Genomic DNA, 20,643 nt, shown 5'->3' with positions numbered 1-20,643 from the left:
TTGTGCTGACGTTGCTTCCAGAGGCAGTTTGGAACTCAGTAATAAGTGTTGCAACAGAGGACAGAGGATTTTTACGCCCTATGTACTTCAGCACTCCGCGGTTCTGTTCTGTGAGCTTGTGCGGCCTACCACGGAGTTGTTGCTCCTAGATGTTTCCACTTCACAATAGCAGCACTTACAGTTGACCGGGGCAGCTCTAGCAGGGCAGAAATTTGACTAATTTACTTGTTGGAAGGGTGCCATGTTCAGAGTCACTGAGCTCTTCAGTAAGGCCGTTCTACTACCAATGTTTGTCTATGAATATTGCATGGCTGTGTGCTCGATTTTATACACCTGTCCGCAACTGAAATAGCAAAATACACTAATTTGAAGGGGTGTCTACATACGCTATATAATACAAAAGTAGTCTAGGAGGGGATGTTGCAGGCCAGCTCAGTGCTGGAATTGGTGGAGCCACCTTCAAGATACTGTGCCTACACAAGGATTAAACAAACAACTAGAGTTAAACTGTTTACATAGTCCTTCCTAGATTTACCAGTATATAGCCTTTTGTGTATTTCATTGTTCTTCTAAATTCTTGATAATCGCCAGTGCGCCTGCCTCTTTTTATACAACGTATTTTACGCACCAATGCATATACTGTATTTTCTGCACGCAGCTCTGATAGGACGTGCATAAAGCTATCTTTGTATAGACAACATTCCTGTGCCGTTGAATTATTATTATTATTTTTGATAAAAATGTACTTTTCATGTTGCCTCTACACTGACGTGATGTATATTGATGTTGTATATAGCCTAGTTATTTAGGCCTACCTGTCATGTGACATTTACTTTTCGGGTTGTCCCCACCTCTATTTCTAGAGACATGTCCACAAAGCTGCCCGAGAAAGATTAGTTGTCGAAACGCGTTGTAGTTATGCGTCCTGATGTACTATGATGACTGCTCCTATATGTATTATTGTGTAAGTATATTGTGTTAATAGTTAACTAAAGTTAATTGCAACGTACTAGCTGCTTACTCGTCTGAGCGCGAAGGGTGGCTGCCGTCAAAAGTCCGACAATGAGCACTTAATGGTTTCAGAAGGCACTCTATCCCCGCTCTTTCAAAGAGAAAGAAACATGTTTTAAGTTCGATGCAGCGATAGAGCGGTATTTGAACTAGGGCTAACTCTGTTCAATCTATAAAGCTGAAGCGTTACAAATTCTGTGATTGAGATACAACGGTCATTTCTGATTGAGCCGATATGCAGCGTTGACAGTGAATGCAGTCTCAATTCATTTCACTAGGCCTGTCCCCCCCTCTCTTCCCTAAATGTTCAATCAATAGCTATTGTTTTAATCTAAGAAAACGGTGATTTATTTACTTAGGCTATTCATATCATTTGGAATAAGAGTAGCTATATTTCCATGTATTGTATATGGCATAAAATATATGGTGTAGTGTAAATGACGGTAGTCTTCCATCTGGTGCTGATGTGACCATGATGATGAAAAATGCACTTTCCTATATGTCCAGCAGTTGGCAGGATGTACATGGTCTGAGTTCCAGAGAACACAAAAACAAAATATCGTATGCCTTCACGTATGACTGTGATTCAGTTCAGCTGTTTCTTACAAGACTCAATATCATAATTATTTCAAATACTTAATCTTAGCAGAAATGACTCCTTTAAATATATATATTTTTTTTTACAATGGAATAATTCATTTTTTCCCCTTCATTTTATACAGGTAATAGGTCTAAATTGGTTACAACATGGTGCTTTAAAGCTGAGGATTTGACAATGTGTACAGCATAGCAAACCGGTATAACATTCTTAGGAGATCAGATATGGGCAAAACTGTAGCCTCAGTCACAAATGTGTTACATTCTGTAACAACTTCCACAACGTAATAAGACTCAAATCAATAATCAGCATGATCTTTAAAAAAAAAAAAAAAAAAATTGAAGCAGCATGTACAAGGGCCTTTAAAATCCAGTTCTGTTCTAAGCCAACCAATGTCCACTCAGTTTCAGGGTTATGAGTTTTTTCCAGTTCAATCTAATAAATATGGTAAAAGTTTAAACAGTTTCACACCTAAACAAATTAAATTGTCATTCTAAAGCAAGCCTTATCAAACCCACCTTTCTGGAAGAGACTACTACTCTTGTCAAAATCTTCTGGTTGCAATGTTGGAACCTGCTTTTGGAATCATCATTCCTGATTGATAGACTGCTTTGACCATATGGTCCTCATAAGGATATACATGTCAGTCAAAATACTTTCTGACAGCAATTAATTTTAAAAAAAACTATCCCTTTACGATTACTTTACAGGTACTGTGTCTATAGGCTAGCAAAAAGATCACGGTCCAAAAATGGCACCCTACTCTCTAGTGCACTACTTTTGAAAAGAGCCTCTATGTGCCCCTGTCAATAGTAGTGTAGGGAACAGTAGGGAATAGGGTGCCATTTGGGAACCAATTTGACCTGATATATAGGATAGGATCTTAACTCTGGTCCAGCATGTATTGGTTGTCACTGTGGTTAGGCCTGTTAACAACAGGATGTGTCTCTCTCTGTAGCAGAGGTGGGCCAAATGTCTCACTGGGGTGAAAACAAGCACTGTGCCCAGGATAACTGCTGCCAGTGATACTCTGAACCATTCAGAATCCACTAAACACATCTGTAATACAGCCCTGACACATACCTCCTCACACTAATGAGCATGGTACTTAGTTGAACATACCAAGCACCACTAGTGAACAGGATGACAAAATATGATTAGTGCTTTCCAATGAATGTGTAGGTCTGAATTCTCATGAAATACTTGCTTTTCCTTGCCTCTTTTTGATCATGGCCGTGAACATAGGTGACATTAAAAAGATCTAACCCAATCAAGTTCTTTCAATTTTAGCACTCAAAGGAAAGAAGACAAGGAAAGGAAGCTATTTGTTACCATTGGGACGCTGCCTTCGTGAAGAGGGCCATTGAACACGTCACATGTGTTTCTCCATAAGATGAGTAGAACAGACTACTTCATGGTACTATGATGTCAAAAGAAACTGATACAAACGATGCAAGAAAACATGGCAATTTAAAGATGGTCATTCACAACAAATTCCATCCGTGTTGTTTCCTTCATATATGCAATACATAAAGCCCTTTCAATGCAGATTTCTACACTTAAAAAATATATATGTAAGCACTTTTTCCCCCCAGATATAAAGAAAGCTCGCTGTAAAGGGGTATTTCCTCAACAATAGTTATGGCACTCATTTTAAACACATTCTGTGTGTTTAAATTAGTATGGATCAGCAGCGTTCAGTCTCTGAACGGCTAAATATGTAAATCATCCACTACAAACCAAACCTTTCCACCTCATTTCTCAATCCTTTTTCCATCTCATACACATGAATCTGACTGAAGTAATCAATCAATGGCCATGTCTCAATACCTACCTCCTTACAAACCGCTTTCTGACCTACAGTGCATTCAGAAAGTATTCAGACCCCCATTTGTTGCAGCCTTATTGTAAAATGTATTAAATAATTTTCTCTCAATCTACACACAATAACCCATAATGAAAGTGAAAAATTGTTTAGAAATGTTTGCAAATATAGATTGAGGGGAAAAAATCTATTTAATCAATTTTTGAATAAGGCTGTAACGTAACAAAATGTGGAAAAAGTCAAGGGGTCTGAATACTTTGACTCCACCGCATGTCCTTTTTCAATTGAAACGGTCTTATCCCAGAGTCCACCAACCATTTAGGCACACATCAGTTAGAATGGAATGTACATAAGGGTTAATCTGCAGTTACTACATCCATTTTTTTTTTTTTTTTTTTACTTACAAATGAATATGTGCCCATTGATTCTTGAAGAATATAAAACGTATAAATGCATCATGAGCTTAGTTCAACTGTCATATCCCATCAGAACTTAAAATAAGCTTGTTTTACTCCAATGTTTGTAAACAAAGTAAATGTAAAAGCCAATGTAAACAAACACTGTATAGCCTCAAAACATGGTTCAAACTATAATTTTGACATCATGGATGGTCAGTCCTTGCACACATAGCTCTGTCTATGAATTTGAGAGTGGCTACATTTCTCCAGCCCCACTCCTCAGCTTTTTACCAAAACAGTGGCGGGAAAAACACTTCGATATTTTTTCTACTGCGGATTGCACATTATGTGTGAGCCATGTCTGGTATAGTGCTATATGGGAGAGACAGAATGGGGGGGGGGGGGGGGGTAATTTAATTCCATCAATTCCAGGTATGTCCAAATACCTCAATGTGTGTTTGTGTTTAACAGTAAAGATTCTTTGGTAGACACCTGAATAACTCAACATGTGAAGCTATTGACTTTAGCTCTTTGGTTACAAATACCCAGTTTTCCCCAAAGTGAGGTTTGTGATACCATAAAATGAACCCCTCTTATAAATCAATACATGGTCTTAGTGTCAGGCCTATTGCTAAGCCAAATAAGAGCAAAGGAGAAATCCTAAACCACCACAGTAGAAACATGGTAACACATCTACACTCCTTAGATACAAGTGCAGTTCACCAAAGATGCCCTTCATTAAAAAAAGTGACCATTCTCATCTTCCACCGTCAAGCAGACAACAAACAGTAGTCCAACGTAATCAAAGTGTGATTTTAACTTCCTTCAGGAATTCTCAATCAAAACATTAGTCAAGTCCTTCTTTATAAAGACCATCATCCAGCACAGCACACAAATCGTCAAAACTAAAATCTGTGATAAACAAATATCTGTAATTAATGATATTGATATACAATAATCAGAGTGCTGGGTTTCATGTCTAGGTTTCAAGTGCTGGGTTTCATGTCAGTAATTGTGTAAAAATCCTACAGTGAAATCTCATTAATACTGTTCAAGAGTGGGACACGCACAAAGTCATGCGATCCTTTCATTGTCAGGTTTTATCGCAGTCTCACCTCCACTAACACTTCGAAAAAGGACCATCCACCAGCACCACCATTTTGGAGCTAAAGGCCACAGATGCTTCCTCGTGGGCGACACAAACCTTTGGGGGGGGGGGGGGGGGGCTGCCGAGGTTTGCGCTTAGATAAGCCTGGAGTTGCGAAGGAACTGGATAAGGACTTTGTAAATGAAGGTGTATTGTGAGATGGTCTGCACCATCATCATGCGTTGCTGCCGGAGCATGTTCAGGACGGTCGGGACGTCCAGCATCTGGAGGAAAGAGGGGGAAACAGGACACAGACATGTTAAAAAAGGAGTATGTTATTGGATTTGTTCAGGGGCCTCTTGAGCTAAACCATAAATGGGCAACTTTGATGGTGGTGGGAACCACAAAAAATTGGAACTCATAATGAGGGGCCGCAGTTGCGCCCAAAACATTTTACTGGCCCTCTTGACAGTGGAGAGAAATGTTTTACATTTTAATTTTGTACAATTCTATTCTGCCATGGGTTGTAGAGAACATGTACTAGTTTTAAGGCAAGTTCGTGGCAATTCTATACATTTCTCCATGGGGGGGAGAGATTTAGCAAATTTATAGCTAACAATGCAATACAAATTTTTCCATGGGCGGAGGGGAAAATGGGCTGTTTTACAGCTAATTTCCTGTAATTCTATCAATTTTGCCATAGGGTGTAGAGAAATGTTTACAGTTTTTAATAGATCTAATTGAGACTAACAAAATCAAATGGGGGCCCCCCGGCCGGTAATTCGACCATGATAACACGTTTAGATAGCTGGCCCTAAACTAACTTAGCGATCAAAAAATTGCACTTTGTGTATTTTACTAGTCTAACTCGCAACAGTAAGTTAATGAAATCAAATTATTATTTGTTTTTTTGGGGGAAATTGATCCGAGGGCCTTAAAAAGGGGGGCCCGTGGGCTGGCAGTTGCCCATCCCTGATCTAAACTGACCAATGCCTGCATTACTGATGGAATAGACTAGGGTTCAAGCCTGGCGACATGATTCACGCTGTCCTAACATAAAACAAAGAGAAGCATGAACCTTTACAGAATGTTTTAGGCATTCTACATAGCCCAGCAATGTAATGGCAATATGCAGATCCCACTATATAGCCCAGTAGACCAGTACTGTAATGGTAATATACATGTAGACGTTAGCTTGTTTTTTACCTCGTTGTGTTCCAGACAGGCGATCATAATCTCAGTGAGTATGACCACCCCGGTGCGGCCCACTCCAGCGCTACAGTGGACCAGCACGGGTAGGTTGGTGTTCTTTGGGTCGCTGGTGCTGTTGGTGTGTCTCCTCACTGACTGGATCTCCTCCAGGTACGCTGGGTAAAAAAATAGATAAATGATTTATTTTATTAACCAAACTCTTAATGAAAAAAGAGGATTTTACAACAAAGTGCCAATTAATCACCCCTTCAAATTAGACTGGAACTGCCTTCTTGACCTCTCCCTTGGAATATAGATTTACAATCTTAAGGCGAATTCCTGGTTTGAATACACGTTACATCTACATTTCAAACGATCCACTCACAGAGGAAGCCCTTGAAGTCCTCGGGGCAGCCGTGGTCGGGCCAGTCTGTGTACTGCAGGTGCCATACGGTGCGCTCCTGGCCCGTCAGCAGGTGTTTGATCTTCAGGCCCGTGGTGGCATAGCAGCCTGAGTCCGTCCTGAAGCGTGTGGTGATCTTAAAGCGTCCGTATGTCACCGTGTTGTGGCGAGAGCCCAGCCGTGGCCAGTAGCGGAAACTCTTCTCCCTGCCACCCTCCTGCAAAGGGGGTTAGAGGAAAAGGTTAAAGGTTAGCCAGAAGGATAGAGCTGAGAAACCTGCTACAGAAAGGTCAACAAGTCATGTTACTGCTAGATCTGAGGACATTCAATAACAACTTACACTTCTGACAGACATAATAAAGTTCAGTTTAACAAACACACACACCTCTTCAGCTGTAACCATGGCGATGATGGCCACACCCTGCTCCCACACCATTTGCCAGAAGTCCAGACAGGTGTTAGAAAGAGGGCCCTGGGAGGCGATGTAGCTCCACTCGTCTCCACCCACCGTGATCTAGGAAAAGCCAGAGGAGAGATATGGTTAGTGACCTCATTAAGCAATAAAGGCACATTCTGTGTTCTCCATCTAAAGCCACAGCAGGTATGCATGCATGCATGCCATGCTGCTCATTACCCTACCCAGCCCTGGGGAAGGAATGATTATCAAGGAGACAATGTCTGCACAGATGCCTGAGCTATCAGCAGTAATCTGGAATGAAGAGCATTTATAGGAATGTTGTTTTTTAGGATGTGACAGTCAACATTTGGAGGTAGTGACTTAACATCCAGCACTTATTACTGTGCTGAGGACTATTTGTCTGTAATAAAGCCCTTCTGTGGGGAAAAACTTATTCTGATTGGCTGGCTCCCCAGTGGGTGGGTCTGGCTGCCAAGTGGGTGGGGTCTATGCCCTCCCAGGCCCACCCAAGACTACACCCCTGCCCGGACATGTAAAATCCATAGATTAGGGCCTCATTAATTTATTTCAATTGGCTGATTTCCTTATATGAAATGTACCTCAAACTCTGAAGTTGTTGCACGTTGCGTTTATATTTTTGTTCAGTATATTTTGGCACCTGATGTGTCAATCCTACACCACATAACCTCGTTGTTCCCATGCACTGTCAGTAAGTTAACATACAAGACCCTGAAAATACCTTACATTCTGACTAAGTATGATTGATTACATCTGAAAATATTGACTTAAATTACTGGGTGCAGTAATGCTATTCAATGTAATGCTATTTTACACTGTTTTATGCTGCTATAACAGAGTAGAAAAGTTAGGGCAAAAGGATCAAATATACTTTTCTTTAAATATCAATGTTTTGGCTACAAGGTCCTTTTCAAATGAAGTTCCAATGGTACAATGCACTGTTGAAAACAGTTGATTAAGGGGCTATATCCTTTTGTTGGACTCATAAGTCAGCATGAAATAAAATAATCACTTCTGGATTCATTACGTTTTGTTGTCCAACTGTTTATAAAACTACAGGGTGTGCGATGCAACATGGCCTTGAGAACAGCAGGAACTGTGTTGGTCATCTTTCATCTCTTGCAGGTAGCCTATGGTCTCATTCTTAGCTTTGCAGTAGCCCTTGTTAAATAACAATTATAAACTGGGTGGTTTGAGCCCTGAATACTGATTGGCTGACAGCCGTGGTATGCCCTGGATTTGACAAAACATGTATTTTTACTGCTCTATTTACATTGGTAACCAGTTTATAATAGCAATAAGGCACCTCAGGGGTTTATGGTATATGGCCAATATACCACGGCTAAATGCTGTATCCAGGCACTCTGCTTTACATCGTTCCTAAGAACAGCCCTTAGCTGTGGTATAGTGGCCATATACACCACACCCCCTCATGCATTATTGCTTTAGTAGCTTGTTGTTATTCAACCTATTCTACAGACATTAAAACGGCATAAAATAAAGATTACTCTGAATCTTCTTCTGGTCTGTTGTATTCAGTGACATTCTCTGTTAAAACCTGTTTGGGATAGGGGGCAGCATTTTCACATTCGGATGAAAAGCGTGCCCAGAGTAAACTTCCTGCTACTCAGGCCCAGAAGCTAATATATGCATATTATTAGTAGATTTGGATAGAAAACACTCTGAAGTTTCGAAAACTGTTTGAATGATGTCTGTGAGTATAACAGAACTCATATGGCAGGCGAAAACCTGAGAAAAATCCAACCAGGAAGTGGGAAATCTGACCTGTAGCACCACCTGCACTCTGACATTACCACCTACACTTGGTACAAGAACAGATAATAAGAAGAGAATTACCCCAGAGCCAGGACTGAAGGGCTATGGCACAAAACCAATCGTGGGCCTCACACCTCTACTTTCTTATTGACCTATGTGGGATGTTTTCTACATTTAACTTTAGCCGAAATTCATCATTCCTTCTGGACGTTAATAATAAAATAAAAAAATAAAAAATATATATATATAATCATTTATTACAGTAATGGGATAATGTTTTCATAGTTCAAGATTATGCTTCTGTTCTTTCTCCATGGGATTCACTATTTCCAGATTTATCACTGGGTAATGTACTCTACATGGAAAATATTGACGACATATTAAAAAGCTATTTTTGCTTTTCGACTAAGTTGCTCTTAATTTATATGGTTTAGGTTTGTGCGTTCACATTTGTTTTTATGAGACACAGTTTATATTACATTGTGATTAAGGTCAAAATTCTGTTTGAAATAAACATTTTAGAGAATATATTTAAGCATATGGTGTATGTAGTCTGTGTAACATTACCCTGATGTGCGAGGCGTTGATGTAGCCTGTGTTGTTCTCCTTGGTGGGCACCAGCTCCACACGCGTGTCGTCGTAGGGCAGCACATCCTGGAAGCGATTCCTCTCGCCGCTCTCTGGCAGCTGGGCGATGCTGCAGTCGCCTGCCGGACGCCGCTTGGCCACCTGCTCGTACTCTGTGAACACCATGCCCTGCTCCATACGCTGCTCCAGCACCTTACACTGAGAGAAACAGAGTATGACACATTGGATTGATCAGCTTCTAGACATGAAACGGGTATAGAGTTGAAAAGCTATAGTTTTGTAAGTACGCAAGAAGAAAGTACATTTTCCTGATGGTTAGAAACATGTAGTAGCAGTATCTGTTGTGCATGAGACGGAAACATATCAGCCATCTCAATAAGCATTTTTCTACGGTTGGCCATGCTTTCCACCTGGCTACCCCTACCCCGGACAACAGCACTGCCCTCCCCTCTGCTACTCGCCCAAGCCTTCCCCATTTCTCTTTCTCCCAAATACAGTCAGCTGATGTTCTAAAAGAGCTGCAAAATCTGGACCCTTACAAATCAGCCGGGCTAGATAATCTGGACCCTTTCTTTCTAAAACTATCTGCTGAAATTGTTGCCACCCCTATTACTAGCCTTTTCAACCTCTCGTGTCGTCTGAGATTCCCAAAGATTGGAAAGCAGCTGCGGTTATCCCCCTCTTCAAAGGGGGGGACACTCTTGACCCTAACAGCTACAGACCTATATCTATCCTACCCTGCCTTTCTAAGGTCTTCGAAAGCCAAGTCAACAAACAGATTACCGACCATTTCGAATCCCACCATACCTTCTCCGCTATGCAATCTGGTTTCAGAGCTGGTCATGGGTGCACCTCAGCCACGCTCAAGGTCATAAACGATATCTTAACCGCCATCGATAGGAAACAATACTGTGCAGCCGTATTCATTGACCTGGCCAAGGCTTTTGACTCTGTCAATCACCACATCCTCATCGGCAGACTCGACAGCCTTGGTTTCTCTAATGATTGCCTCGCCTGGTTCACCAACTACTTCTCTGATCGAGTTCAGTGTGTCAAATCGGAGGGTCTGTTGTCCGGGCCTCTGGCAGTCTCCATGGGGGTGCCACAGGGTTCAATTCTTGGACCGACTCTCTTCTCTGCATACATCAATGATGTCGCTCTTGCTGCTGGTGATTCTCTGATCCACCTCTACGCAGACGACACTATTCTGTATACTTCTGGCCCTTCTTTTGACACTGTGTTAACAAACCTCCAGGCGAGCTTCAATGCCATACAACTCTCCTTCCGTGGCCTCCAATTGCTCTTAAATACAAGTAAAACTAAATGCATGCTCTTCAACCGATCGCTGCCTGCACCTGCCCGCCTGTCCAACATCACCACTCTGGACGGCTCTGACCTAGAATATGTGGACAACTACAAATACCTAGGTGTCTGGTTAGACTGTAAACTCTCCTTCCAGACTCACATCAAACATCTCCAATCCAAAGTTAAATCTAGAATTGGCTTCCTATTCCGCAACAAAGCATCCTTCACTCATGCTGCCAAACATACCCTTGTAAAACTGACCATCCTACCAATCCTCGACTTCGGTGATGTCATTTACAAAATAGCCTCCAAAACCCTACTCAATAAATTGGATGCAGTCTATCACAGTGCCATCCGTTTTGTCACCAAAGCCCCATATACTACCCACCACTGTGACCTGTACACTCTCGTTGGCTGGCCCTCGCTTCATACTCGTCGCCAAACCCACTGGTTCCAGGTCATCTACAAGACCCTGCTAGGTAAAGTCCCCCCTTATCTCAGCTCGCTGGTCACCATAGCAACACCTACCTGTAGCACGCGCTCCAGCAGGTTTATCTCTCTGGTCACCCCCAAAACCAATTCTTCCTTTGGCCGCCTCTCCTTCCAGTTCTCTGCTGCCAATGACTGGAACGAACTACAAAAATCTCTGAAACTGGAAACACTTATCTCCCTCACTAGCTTTAAGCACCAGCTGTCAGAGCAGCTCATAGATTACTGCACCTGTACATAGCCCATCTATAATTTAGCCCAAACAACTACCTCTTTACCTACTGTATTTATTTATTTATTTTGCTCCTTTGCACCCCATTATTTCTGTCTCTACTTTGCGCTTTCTTCCACTGCAAACCAACCATTCCAGTGTTTTTAGTTTTATTTTACTTGCTGTGTTGTATTTACTTCGCCACCATGGCCTTTTTATATTTTTATTTATTTATACATATATTTGTTTGCCTTCACCTCCCTTATCTCACCTCACTTGCTCACATTGTATATAGACTTATTTTTTTTTCACTGTATCATTGACTATATGTTTGTTTTACTCCATGTGTAACTATGTGTTGTTGTATGTGTCGAACTGCTTTGCTTTATCTTGGCCAGGTCGCAATTGTAAATGAGAACGTGTTCTCAATTTGCCTACCTGGTTAAATAAAGGTTAAATAAAAAAAATAAAAAAAATCTCCATAAATAAAGTCTTATATAACGCATGATGTAAAACACAACCCTTTGAATACAGGTGACCTGGATGTACAATAGATGTTAGAAAACTCCCAACAAGCAATCCTTGTAGACAACATTTACTCTGCCTGCTTGATCACCTGGTAATCGGAACCACTTACACATCCCAAGTAAACTATGCAAATGTGGGGCAGTGAGGAGCCATGTCTGTTTCTTTAAGGGCTGGGTTTTATTTCTAATGTTCCCACCTACAAGCATGGCATTGTTTATTAAATCAGAAACACCTGCAAAGTTCAGAGACGCGACTGAGTCAAACAGCTTTTCGTCTTCGCCTACACTGAGCTATAGGGGGTGAAGACTTATTATCCAATGGATAACAAGTTATTTTGACTTATTTCTGCGCAAGTCTAATATTAAATATATACACACAGAGTACAAAACATTAGGAACACCGGCTCTTTCCACAACAGACTGACAAGGTGAATCCAGGTGAAAGCTATGATCCCTTATTGATGTCACCTGTTAAATGCACTTCAATCAGTGTAGATGAAAGGGAGGAGACAGGCTAAAGAACGATAAGCCTAGAGACAATTGAGATAACGATTGTGTATATGAGCCATCAGCGTGTGAATGGGTAAGACAAAAGATTTAAGTGACTTTGAACAGGGTATGGTAGTAGGTGTCAAGAACTGCAATGCTTGACACCATGCCCCAACAAATTAAGTCTGTTTTGAGGGCAAATGAAGGTGTTCCTAATGTTTTGTACTCATGACTATTTTATAAATGGTATAATAATTGCTTGATATTATTGCATTTTGCAACCCTGTTCCCCCTCCGTCGGCCCAAGATGAATGGCTTTGACCACTAAAGTCGCTTCACTGCTTTAAAATTGGTGCAGCTAAACCACAAGTATCTATCCTATAATGAAAAGGCACCCACAAAATAAAATTAAAGGAACTTGTTAACCTATTTTGTTGCGCTGTTGTTATATTTGTATTTTGTGTCTGATGCGCTCAGGGTGTTACATGCCATTTGCAATGAGCATCATGATCAAAGTCATTGTAGCCCAGCGGTCACCAACCTTTTCTGAGTCAAGATCACTTTCTGTGTCAAAATGCAAGCCGAGATCTACTGCTCTGATTTTTTAAAGCCTATGCAACATTAACCTATTAAAACAATACTGTAGCAATGAGGTTTGTGCAGCTTTGCTTGTTGTTCGGACCATTTTCGTTTTTTGTATTACTTGAGGCACAGCTGAGTGAGCATACATTTAAATAATTTGCTTTTTATTTTACTGGGCTGATGGTCCCTGCATCTGATGGTCAGTGTCAGCGGAAGGGGAGAGAGTAGCAGACTGAGGGTCCGCCTCTCACCGTCCGTCCTTTCCTCTACGATACACTTTCCGACTCATTCATTACAACTGCAGTGCTGGTTGTAGCGCCAATGGAAGTAGGAAGAACACACATTTTATGGCTTATAAAAGTGACGAATAAAGTGTTGAATAAAGTGTTGACAGTGCTGAGTAAGAACTTAAACTCACTCATAGAAACAGCAGCTCTTTGCTTTATTCGTTGACAGTTTCACTCTAGTCAACTATGCCTTAACTTTCTTTTACACCTCCTATGTTACTGCAAACATTGTAATCTGAGCCATCCGATTGGCCAGTGGTAAGGCCTATAGTGCACTTGATTTTCTCTCCAGGCCCTCTGGGAAGGCAGAGGTTGTACCTTCAGACACATGAAATGGGAAAACAGCCTACCCGGCGCGTCTGGCAGCTGAAACGGGTGCACCTACCGCCGACAGCGCAAAACAAATAAATAAAAACACGAACGCAAGGCTTTATCGTTGGGTGTTTACGGAAATGTTTGGCGATCGACTAGGATTGCCTAGGAGATCGACCTTTCGATCGTGATCGACTGGTTGGTGACCACTGCTGTAGCCTATCATTTCACTTCCCCTGTGAGGACCATGAGCACGGGCTGACTGGCTTTGCTGTACTGCAGCCGACCTACCAAAAGGTTGCACCGTGCCCATTACAATGTAGAAAAATGCATGGCTCATATTGAAGATGCAAAAACTTGAGATAACAATAGACGGCAAAGTCAAAGATACTGATTTCCATCTGTGGCAAAGTTTTCCCTAAATGCTTATGACACATCCAGCTCCAGCCAAGTCAGCTAGCTAATCTTTTGAATATGGTGTAGCAAAAAAACAAACGGCAAGAACAGATAACATTAGCTAGCTAGATAAGGTCAGCATACTAGCTAGCTACACTGACAGCTGTTAGTTCCCCATTTGTTGATATTTCTCCACTCAATGTGGAATTCACCACAACGTTCTATCCCAACCCCAATTCGTAAATATATATAAGTAGCCTGTGTCATTCTTCTGAGGTGGAAATGTAACTATTTTGCTCTAGTGCAGGAATTACGCCGAATTAGGGGACGCATTGCTCCCTGGTGGGCACCTTTAAACTAGTCTAGAGCATTGCCCTCTGCCAGTGCCTACCCTCTCGTCGTTGGAGGCCTTCTCAGGTTGGTCCTTGCCTCCCTCGTGCATGGGCAGCCTGGACAGGGTCAGGCCGTTGAGGGCCGCCACCTTCAGAGGACCCATCTTCTTCAGCTCAGCCCGCTTCTTCATGCCCTGTTGTGACGGAGGACAGAGAGAGAGGTAGAGGGGAGAGAGAAAGAGTGAGTATGGCTGAAGTTGACCGAATGTCTAAGGAAGTTAGGGGCGGGGCAGTTATGGCTCAGCCTGGTTTGGTGGTGTGTTTTCCCATGGAATGAGACCGAACCAGCTACTGAGGTCGCCTTGCAACATTCCTTTCAGCTACAGGTGCACAAGGTGTCATCGTGAATCGGTCTCCCAACCACCATGAAACTACCCAGAATACCCCTGCATTGGTGGGTCAGTGAGTTTAGAAGTGATTGTGATGTCACAGGTTTAGTCACCTGATTTATTTAACTAGGCAAGTCAGTTAAGAACAAATGTTTATTTACAATGACGGCCTACCCCAGCCAAACCCTAATCTGGACGACGCTGGGCCAATTGTGCGCCGCCCTACGGGACTCCAAATCACAGCCAGTTGAGTGACACCTCTAGCACTGAGATGCAGCGCCTTAGACCGCTGCGCCACTCGGGAGGTTGAAATGAACATGGCCCACTTCTGGCCTTTGGTATATTCCACTATTGTGTTGTGTGACAGTCCGTGATGGGAATGACAATCATTCAAATGTCAGACATTTTAGCTAAGAGGAAAAATATATCTTAACTGACAGAAATTAAAAATAGTCTCCAAGACATGAAGATAGGGTAACAGCTGTTCCTTGAACAATGAAAGACACACTGACACCTCTAGTCAAACTTAGTAGTCAAATGTGCTTTTAAAAAACAATTCTAAATACACAGGCATGTTTGGGCAGCGAGTAAGGCAGTGGAGACTGGGGTTTACTATGGCAGAGGAGAGGGTGTATGACTCACGGCAGGAGGCAGGCCATCAATGGGTTTCTTCCCAGCAGGAACGTCTGACACAGGCCTCTTCTTGATGAAATCCTTCTTGGTCTTCGGTTTGTTCTGCCCACTGATGTCACTATCCGACATCGAGGGCACCATCCTGCCAGTCTGCCCGCCCTCAAACAGGTACAGTGACTCCGCCTCCTGGATCAGTGGGTGCACCTGATAGGCCGGGAGGCCAGACAGGACAGGGTCAAGGAAGGAGCCAATGGGATATGCGGGCGGGGGCTCCAGGGGAATCTGTCCCAGATTGGTTAGAAGCTGCTGCGGGTCAGGCCCGGACAATAGTGCATCGTGGGATTGGGGGGTGTGGCGTCCGCTCTCATCCTCAAACTCCTCTTCCTCGCTGCTGTGCACCAGCATGGTGGCGTCTGACAGGGACTTCTTGTGGCCGTAGCGAACGTCCTCTTTCCCCTCCCCTCCGTCCTCTGACTTGGTCCGCTCCAGGAACACGTTGAGCTGGGAGCCTGAGGGGCCATGCGGGGCCAGAGGGGGGGTGTCTGCGGCTGAGGCAGATACAGTTCTTTCCTTGACCCTCATACCCTCCAGGCTGTAAGCCAGGCCGGCAATCTCGATGGAGTTGCGTTTGTGTGCGTTGTGTTGGTGGGGGTGGTGTTGTGGGGGTCCAGCCAGGAACAAGGGCTCGGATACCTCCTGCAGGGAGTGGGCTACAGGCAAACTGTCCTCCTGGAAGGTCTGGACCGAGTGGTGCACGCGCCGCGTAATGATCAGGTCCGGGTTGCTGCTGCTCACATACAGGTGGCGAGACAGGTCCGGCGTGCTGTTGGCGGGCCGTGGGTGGGCGCCGTATGGGTAGGGGGGTGGAGGGCGGTACACTTGGGTCCTCATGATATTGGCTGCAGGATACTCCTGTGCCTGCTGCAGCTGGACGTTTGTCAGCTCGGGCACACTAACCGCCCCCACCACCGGCCTCCTCTCCGTGGGGTAGGGGTACGGCGAGGGGCTGTGGAAGCTGGAGTTGAGATGGAAGGGGTAGTGGTGGTGCGCTCCTCCTCCACCATGCTCTCCTCTGATCTCCGGCTGGCTGTAGACCAGGGGGTCCGGCCTGCTGTAGGCGTACGAGTTCCCAATGTTCAGGTTCCTCATGGAGTGGCTCTGGCGGTGCTCGTGGCCATGCACCATCCCTCCTCCACCTCCCCGGTTCTTCTGCCTCATGACCGTCTCGTAGTCCGGGGTGGCGCGGTAGGAGGGGGGGATGAGTGCGCTATGGCGGTGCGAGGGCACGTAGTCGGGCCGGGTGATATCACTGCCTGTGATGGAGGGGTTGGAGGACATGGGCGAGGGCTGCATGTAGTGCTGGGGGTTGGTGAGGGAGCTGGTGCTGTGGGCGCTGTACACGCTGCCGTTACGCAGCCGCCCGTTCCCACCGCCGCTGTTGCCGTATTCAAGTGGTGAGCGGTCCAGGCTGGTCTGGGAGTGGTAGTAGTAGCCGTGCTGACTGTTCATGTACAGGTTGTCTGAGACAAAGACAGGGTATTTTAGAACTACAGGCATAGGAAGGACATACCCTTTAATCTAAGCATTGTGGCATGATTAAGCAGTGAGCGGACATTCACCTTCATCTCTTTGTTCATTAGGGCTCAGATAGATGCATGGTGCATGATGGTGGTTGAAACTAGAGAAGAAACACCAGTGATCCTGGTAAGGTCAGGCCTAACTGTATAAGTACCTTGTGAGGATGTGTAAGGCTCAGTGAAGTGACCATTGTAGTGCATCTGTGGCGGGGGCAACATGTAGGGTGGGGGCTTTGGCTGCACAGAGAGAGAGAGATCAACCAACAACACGATTTAGTTACTACACACTTGATCTTCATGCAGCCCAACAGCATGGATTTACACACAAATCTAATGGTGTGCTGAAGCACTGGCCAGAGTCTGACATTTGTCATGTTCTGCGCTCCACCGGCCATAGCTTAGAGGGAAAGTGTGTGTGTTTGAGAGAGAATTCGTGTTTGTGTGTGTGTGTGTGTGTGTGTGTGTGTACAGTTCACTGGCAGCATACCAGAGACATCCTGGTGGAGGATCGGCGACTCACTGGGTTCACAGCGGTAGGCTGGGTTTGGCTGAGAACAGGAACATAAAAACGAAACAGGTAGTAAAAACAAAAAGGCTTTCTTTCAAGTTGAAAGGGACTCGGGGAAGTAGTTTTAAGAAGGCTGAATAGCTCAGATCACCTCTTCTCTGTTAAATTAAATCTCCCTTTATCGCAGTGAAAAATACAAGCAATATCCAGGAGAGAACTCCTTTTCTTAAGATTTGTTTTATTTGTATACGTCTTTCTTCGCCCAAACATTGAAAACATAAAAAGGTGGTGATGAGAGGATTGGTGTCATTTGAATGTAGCTAGGGTGTTTTGTAGGGCTCTGGTTGGTTTTTAGGAGAGGCTCTCTGAAGAGACCTGTACTGTGGGCGGTGGCTGCGGACAGCGTTGCTCACCCCTTGTTAGAAGGCAGAAAAGGAAAGCGAGGAAAGGAAAGAGTGAGAATGGACTTCTGGGAGCCCTCAGAAGGCGAAGGGGGGTCAGACTCCTCTCTGGAGAGAGGAGGAGAGGGGACAGGAATGAGTAAAAAACACACACACACACACACACACACACACACAGGAACAGGGCTAGATTCCTTAAGAGAGACACTTACAGGCTGCTCTTGTTAATCTTATAAAACTTGTGCCTGGCAAGACACATCCGGCACACATATTTGGAGGTTTCCAGGTCTTCCTGTAGAGGGGAAAGAAAACATTCACAGCGTTAGACATTCAGTACACTGGTGGTGGTGCTCTACTCATCCGCCTACCTAAATACAACTGCATGGGGCTTTGCCCAGCGGTTGTTGACTCTATACGCATGTGGCATAGTTACCGCCATACAAGATCACATGTTTATCTAGAAAGGTCAATACACATTCACACAGAATGCACTGTGAGAGCATAGAACTCCAGTGCATGTGTGGGACAATGTGTATAATGGGAAGAGGATAATTGCGGTGTGTGGTGGTGGTGGTTTGACACTCACGGTCTGGAACTGCACGCTCTCCTCTTTGTTGGTCAGCTCCAGGGCAAAGAAGGACTTATTGTGAGTCATGTTGTTAATTTCATTCCACCTACACAGTACATTAAAACACAAGGGGGGCGAGAGCATGAGGCAGTGTCAGTGGTCACAAAACCTCAGTTTCTGCAGCCTGCTGTGGGAGGGGAGTGACATTAACAGAAACCATATCTGAGTCAATAGTTAGAGAAGTGTTTACATTCAACACTCTCAGTAGCATTTAGACTGGGATATTCTACACAAAATGAGACTTCCTCTGTGTAAAATTGAAGTCATGTGACCTGATCTGAGGCCTAGAGTTTCTTCTTGCGAGGTCACATGGTCAGGAAAAACCCCTGACCCCAACTATAGAACATCCCATCTGATCCAAAATAGCCAGAGACGACCATGCCATCTAAGAATAGTAGCTAGCTGTGGACTGAACCAGACTCAATATGCTGAATCATTGGATCTAACACAATTACTGCTTCATGTACACAAATAGCAGACAGGCTTTTATTCAGACAGCCCGTATTTAGAAGAAGAACATATTGCAGGGCTGGGCGAATACTGTAAAAAATGTATATAAAAATAAACTAAATGATTTCCTGTCTTACTTGAATACAAGGGGTGGCCTGCCGTTTTTGTGCTTGACAAAAATGCCATCCAGACAGGCCCCAAGAAGGATATCAGTGCCTTGGCTGTCCTGTGGGGATGGGAAGAGAGAAGAGGATTAAATAGAAGAACTATAGCTAATGAAAAATGTGGACCTCACTGAGCTTTTTTGTCCTCTGTGCTGGAGGGGTCTATATTTATACTTCTATGAATATATTCCAGAAGATCAGCACCTGCTGAATTTTGAACTGAAAAACCATCTGTCCCTTTATTCATGTCTTCACACATACATAATGTTGAAAAATAGAGGTATTGACAGAATGTCAATAGGACTGGATAGCAATGTAGTAGTGCAGTAAAGCTTTGGTGGAGCAGGTAGTGTAGGTTGGTGTAGCTGTGTTCACCTTGGCTGGGGTACTCTCCTGGCCATAGCCCTCCATCTTCTCCACCTCCTGCATGTACAACATCTCAGCCTCTGGGGCAGGCAACCCCCTGAGAGAAACACACAGCAATATAAGTTAACAAACAATACACATGTCCAAAGCAGACAGACACAAATGGAGACACCAACATCCATTAACCAGCACAGACAGTACACAGACAAACCCACACATACTTAGGTCACATTCCAAAACAGGATTCATGACATCACACCCAGGGCTCCAGACTAACATTTTCCCCTGTTGGCACTGGTGCCACTAACTCTTTCAGTTGGTGGCACCAACCCATGATTTCACTCCGTGACACAATAGAAGAAATAAGGGATCATCTTATAAAGTCATTCAAAGTGCTTTATTAAAAAGGTGTACTAGACTACGGTTTGAGATTATATTCAAGAATGAAGTTGTTTCATCTAACATGTCTATGCAGGAATAATGCATGATTCCAGCAAATTTTGGGCTGATAATTAGGTTATCGTTATATTACTGTTAAAATAGGGCCCCATCATTTTCAGGTTTCAGCATCGTAGCTGGTGAAACTCTATTGCATTGATTGCAGTTGATTATTATTTTCCTTCTTCTGCCGATTGGTGATAAAAATGCATATCCCTGTGAGATGGTAAGGCCGAGGTCAGGAGGTTGCAACTTTGCATGATGGTAAAGGAGCAAGGGCCACACTATCATGCAATGCCATATGGCCACATGGCACTAACAAGTGATTGAATATGCAAACTTTTAAATCGCACACCCCTCATCCTGTTTGAGCTCGAGTACTGAAATTCAGTAGATAGGTCCCTCTCCTCACAAGGAACAAGTGTGCCTCAAGGACCCATAAGGTCCACCATGATGGATTTTCTACCATTTAGAAATTTGTGAAAAACAGTTAACTTAAAAACACTACTTCTCTGGCACCAAATGACTGATGTGCACAAAACATGGCATCGATGGAGCAAGCTGTCACAAATTCGTTTTTCCCAGGATAGCATCTCAAGCATTGGCTACTGACCAATAAGCAATCACGTGGGCGTGGTCTGGCACAAATGCATTTAACTCTGACAGATATTCACATTGTAACCAAATTTGGTACACATCAAACACTGTCAAGACTCAACATATCTAAGCACATTCAGCTCAACCACACAGTAGCGCTATAATGGGCATGTTTATAAATTGCTTGATCGGATTGACTCAGTGATGAAATTTGGCACACATGCTCAGGGATATGAGCCTGGTTAATCT

General features: G+C 43.7%; 1 protein-coding gene across 2 annotated transcripts in view; it reads right to left on the bottom strand.

Annotated features, from left to right (window-relative positions):
• Nucleotides 1–1,666: 1,666 nt before the first annotated feature.
• The window catches only part of LOC139553398 (tyrosine-protein phosphatase non-receptor type 21-like), a 28,985-nt gene continuing 10,008 nt past the window's right edge, over nucleotides 1,667–20,643 (bottom strand). The window contains exons 7-20 of one of the 2 annotated variants that reach the window (XM_071365676.1): nucleotides 19,369–19,456; nucleotides 18,967–19,055; nucleotides 18,338–18,425; nucleotides 17,964–18,043; nucleotides 17,764–17,859; nucleotides 17,330–17,390; nucleotides 16,998–17,079; nucleotides 15,275–16,785; nucleotides 14,303–14,437; nucleotides 9,293–9,511; nucleotides 6,899–7,027; nucleotides 6,496–6,730; nucleotides 6,126–6,286; nucleotides 1,667–5,203 (exon numbers count right to left, since the gene is read on the bottom strand). In XM_071365676.1, coding sequence (XP_071221777.1) covers nucleotides 5,075–5,203; nucleotides 6,126–6,286; nucleotides 6,496–6,730; nucleotides 6,899–7,027; nucleotides 9,293–9,511; nucleotides 14,303–14,437; nucleotides 15,275–16,785; nucleotides 16,998–17,079; nucleotides 17,330–17,390; nucleotides 17,764–17,859; nucleotides 17,964–18,043; nucleotides 18,338–18,425; nucleotides 18,967–19,055; nucleotides 19,369–19,456 — 3,103 coding nt within the window. In that variant the 3' untranslated portion in view covers nucleotides 1,667–5,074. The remainder of the gene's footprint in view (nucleotides 5,204–6,125; nucleotides 6,287–6,495; nucleotides 6,731–6,898; nucleotides 7,028–9,292; nucleotides 9,512–14,302; nucleotides 14,438–15,274; nucleotides 16,786–16,997; nucleotides 17,080–17,329; nucleotides 17,391–17,763; nucleotides 17,860–17,963; nucleotides 18,044–18,337; nucleotides 18,426–18,966; nucleotides 19,056–19,368; nucleotides 19,457–20,643) is intronic. The other variant, XM_071365677.1, reaches the window with a different exon arrangement.

Source organism: Salvelinus alpinus, chromosome 25 (genome assembly GCF_045679555.1).
Source record: "Salvelinus alpinus chromosome 25, SLU_Salpinus.1, whole genome shotgun sequence".
Classification (NCBI taxonomy): Eukaryota; Metazoa; Chordata; class Actinopteri; order Salmoniformes; family Salmonidae; genus Salvelinus; species Salvelinus alpinus.
This window is presented reverse-complemented; position numbering and strand designations above follow the sequence as displayed.